The sequence below is a fragment of the Aegilops tauschii genome, chromosome 2 (assembly GCF_002575655.3).
Source record: "Aegilops tauschii subsp. strangulata cultivar AL8/78 chromosome 2, Aet v6.0, whole genome shotgun sequence".
Classification (NCBI taxonomy): Eukaryota; Viridiplantae; Streptophyta; class Magnoliopsida; order Poales; family Poaceae; genus Aegilops; species Aegilops tauschii.
This window is the reverse complement of record NC_053036.3, coordinates 77,011,371-77,015,474: the sequence shown is the minus strand read 5'-3', so window position 1 is coordinate 77,015,474 and position 4,104 is coordinate 77,011,371. Positions and strand designations below refer to the sequence as shown.

The following is a 4,104-nucleotide window of genomic DNA, read 5'->3' as shown; positions in this document are numbered from 1 at the left end:
TTCAAATTACATATTAAGAGTCAAAAGTTAGATGAGAGGAGCTTGATTATCCTTAACAAGAAAGGAGATTTTACAAGTGAGCAATACCATTATTTAGATAAGGTCGAAGTATTATGCGATGGAGGCTCCCGAGGTTTGACGTTCACTGTGCTGGTTTGAAGCGGGACGCCGAGCTCGGGGTCATGTTGTTGGGCTCCCTCGATGACCAAAGAGGGTCGGTGAGGTTGCTCCCTGGCACCCCGACTCCTCGGCTTGTCTCAAGGTTGTCTTTGTTGTTTGCTTTTGAGGTACTCCCTCCTTTTTTCAGTTTGTTTGACCAATATAACAAATCAGAATTTTCTTATTGTAAGGCTTGTCGTTTTGTGAATATGCAAATATAACTATGCCTACTGCCTACATTAAATATACCATCAGATTTTGGTTCTTAATGTGGAACTAATCACTTGGAGAAGTGAGAGGGTCATGCTTAATATATTGTCTAGCACTTAATTAGGTCTTCATTGGTTATTGTGATTTGTATTATGGGCGTGATAAACAGGTCCCACCGATCAGAATCACCGTTAGAACGAGCAAATTGTCAGATCGATGCTACTGTATGTGTTAAATACCTGCCCCAAACGTGGCGATGGTGGTGTTTTTGCTTCCATCTCCATGTCTAGCGCGCCTTTGTGCTGCACTCTTAATGCATGGTATCCTTGACTAGAGTCTCTGTAACATACACGCATATAGATTTGACGCAAATTTATTTACCAAATATCCAACAAGATTGCAAATTTGTCGTACCGCTAACCATCATAATGTTAAAAAAATGTAATGAAGTTCAGCAGCCACTACAATACAAGCATGCCAGCAGGTAGAGGCAACATACAACGACCACGATGGCAGTAGATGACCACAAGGATATTCAAAATGGCAACATACATAACCCACCTGCAAAACGTTACTATCGTGCATACAACATACAAGAACACAAACCGACGGCAGTAATTTCACGAGATTAATGTCTCATGGAAGCATTTTCTTCCAATAGGGTATTACAAAGAGATCACGAATCAATTCCACCATCATATATACACCAATAGTCTAGTGCAATATTGTAAGCGAGTAGCGCGGAGGAGTACCGAATATCACCACCTGACTCATAATGACCCAAGAAACTTCATGTCTATTGACGATTAGGATCTAGTAATAGCAGAAAGAAGCACGTCTACAAAAGTTTTCACGGCTATCGACGATTCGGATCTACTAACAGAACGAAGCAATCTGCAAAAACTCTGTTTTCCACTGAAATATTGTATCTGTTGGGATCACTCACGACCATCAGCTGAACGGGTACTGTAGCTCCTTGCAAAAATCTCCGGACACCTTCTCGTCTTAGCTTCATCTGCCAATAACCCAACCCAGAATTTGATCAGATTACCACATGTAAGAACATTGTCATATCAACATTAACCATCAAACAGTTTAGTTTCAAGTAGTATAAATCTAAAGGCAATGCCACTCATTTTCCAGCAATGAAGTACTCCCTCACTAATATAAGACTTTAGATTACAGAATTCGAATCTTTCTCGTCCTTTCAATTGGTATAGCAAACACACAACTGATGACATGAACTTCCAACATCAGATATTAACTGTTGTCAAAGGGACGTCTACCAAAATGTAGTGGCATAGCACCACCTTAAAGTACTAGATGTGCATACATTTACTGTCATGTTATTTATGTACATGATCAAACAGTTTACTTTCTTTTACTTAAGTATAAAAGCACTAAACTGAGTCACAGAACAGCGGACAAAGGCACAATGGCAATTATCTACTAAAATGTAGTGGGCATAGCGGGTCATTGTTAAAAGGACTAGAGGTGTGTCGTTTTAGCGTCATGCTATTTATTTACATGATCAAATAGTTTACTTCTTTTTACCAGAGTCACGAAACATGGCACAAAGTCATAATTGCCAAATGCAGCTAAGAAGAGTAGACTCATACGCCATAGCCAAGACTTGTAAACTTTGGGTCTTCCCATTGGTTTCAATGGGGGAAATTATCACTGACAAGAATTCTGAAAGAAGGTGCTTGCAAGCAGTTTAGAAGCATGCAAACAATGTTATAATCTCACTCGCTGCAATGATACAACAATCACAGGGGACCATGGAGCATAAACAGTTAATATTACTTTTTTTCTAATATGTGGAATATCGATCATTTTAATGAATAATGATCATCACTTCGTAACAAAGGCATACAGTAGAAGTGTAGAACTGCAACAATTGGCACCTTGCACAATTTAAGATCGATGTCAATCCCAATTTCATCATGAATGCTAAAAGGCAATGACCAGAGGAAATAGCAAAATGATCATTGGTTTTATATGGAACAATGCTCCATCTTAAGAAATATCAACACCAACAGTCACTAAGATAAGATAAATGATGGCAAACTTACAACACTGACTGTTTTCGTGCTATTAAGAGGCTACACAAATTATGCAGATTATAATTGAGAAAGATCATATGGCTCACAGATACAGGGGAGCAAAGCAAAAGGGGGAGGTATATATATATACCTCAACAGAACTGCGATGGTGTGTTCCTGTCCGCCTAGCGCTCCCTCCAAAAACTAAGAACGAGAGCTGGGATGATAAGAAAGCAAGCTGTCGCGTGAAAACCAAATGTCCCCACATCCATGATCACCGAACCAACCATTTGCCCCTGAGATATCGATCCCTCCACATGTGGCGACATCATTTCTACCAGAAGACCAATGACTATTAGCAGGAGAAAGGCCATATCCACGACAAATCCAAGCACCACGGGGCGCAGAAGCCTAAACAAGTGTGCAGTCAACTCTGGCCTGATTCCTCCGAAGGTGCTCTGAGGAGGACAACAAATTCAAAAAAACCATACGGATGAACATTATATATGGAATGGCTCAGAAATGGTAGGATGCAAATGAAGTGATGAACACACATGGAAAAAAAAAACTACTACTACTACTACTCATCAGGACAACCTGAACTACCAAATTTTTTCGAACATAATATATATGGCATCTTTAATTAGAAGATTAATGATAACACTGGCCTATGTACTGCTGCAATTCGACCGGAATAAATATCACAAGGAGTTAATTTGCACGATACCTTCCTGAATCCCGAAGTGGATCCAGATACAGCTGCAATCACGTAGGCCACGCACAGCCGCAGGACGACAATCACGAGCACCGCAAGGATGATGCAGACGCAGACCTTGAGGGCCCCGTACATGACCGCCTGGAGGAACAGGACTGGCGCGGAGCCCTCGCCCCAGGCGCGGCGCGCGACGACCTCTGCAGCCGTGGCCGCAGACATGATCCACACAGCCGCCAAGTGCAGGAAGATGAGGACTCCCGCCGCGACGCAGAGGACGCGGGCGAAGCGCACGAGCGTCGGCGCCACGACGACGATCCTCACCGGCGGGGGCGGCGGAGGCGGCGGCGGCGGCGAGGGCAGCACCACGACGACGATGTGCTCCGGCGGGGGCGGCGGTGGCGAGGGCAGCACCACGACGACGGTCAGCGCCATCGAGCGGTGCGAGAAACCCTAGCTCCTGGAAGCTTCTCGCCCTCGGAGGAGGCGGAGTGGTTGGGTTGCGCTTGCGCAGCGAGAGGACGGGGGTTTGTGGGAAATGGGATTAGCGACGAACAGGGGAGGGGGTTTTGCGGCCAGCTGTCCCTCTTGCGGGTTCTGTTCTCACCCATTTCCGCTAGTGGATTCGGGTTCTACCGGGTATGCGGAGATAGTGGGTGCCCGATTCTTGCCACTGGGTGAAATGTTAAATGTTGTTGCCGAATATTTTTTGGGAGGAACTTTCAATCTATTCTATTCAATTTTGCTAGCACAAAGAACACTAAAGGTAATAAAAATTACGACCAGGCCCGTGGACCACCTAGCGAGGACTACAAACACTGGAGCGAGCCGAAGGCGCGACGCCGTCATCACCCCTTCGTCATCGGAGTCGGGCAAACTTTGTTGTAGTAGACAGTCAGGAAGTCGTCATGTTAAGGCCCTATAGGACCAACGCACCAGAGCAGCAACCACCACCGATGAAGAAAGTCGGAGATTAGA

The 4,104-nt window shown here is 44.5% G+C and overlaps 1 protein-coding gene across 1 annotated transcript; it reads right to left on the bottom strand.

Moving 5' to 3' along the window:
* Positions 1-980: 980 nt before the first annotated feature.
* Positions 981-3,671, bottom strand: LOC109786955 (uncharacterized). Its single transcript, XM_020345517.3, has 3 exons — positions 3,142-3,671; positions 2,566-2,872; positions 981-1,384 (listed from the first exon to the last, which is right to left on the bottom strand). The coding sequence occupies exons 1-2, from the start codon at positions 3,559-3,561 to the stop codon at positions 2,600-2,602; spliced, it is 693 nt and encodes a 230-aa protein (XP_020201106.1). The 5' UTR covers positions 3,562-3,671; the 3' UTR covers positions 981-1,384; positions 2,566-2,599.
* Between the last annotated feature and the right edge of the window lie 433 nt (positions 3,672-4,104).

What these genes read in the sequence shown, in the direction of transcription:
- LOC109786955 (XM_020345517.3), bottom strand. Translation starts at nt 3,561, where the DNA reads ATGGCGCTGACCGTCGTCGTGGTGCTGCCCTCGCCACCGCCGCCCCCG. An exon ending in CCACTTCGGGATTCAGGAAG is followed by an intron (nt 2,873 to 3,141) that starts GTATCGTGCAAA and finishes TGTCCTCCTCAG; the next exon opens with AGCACCTTCGGAGGAATCAG.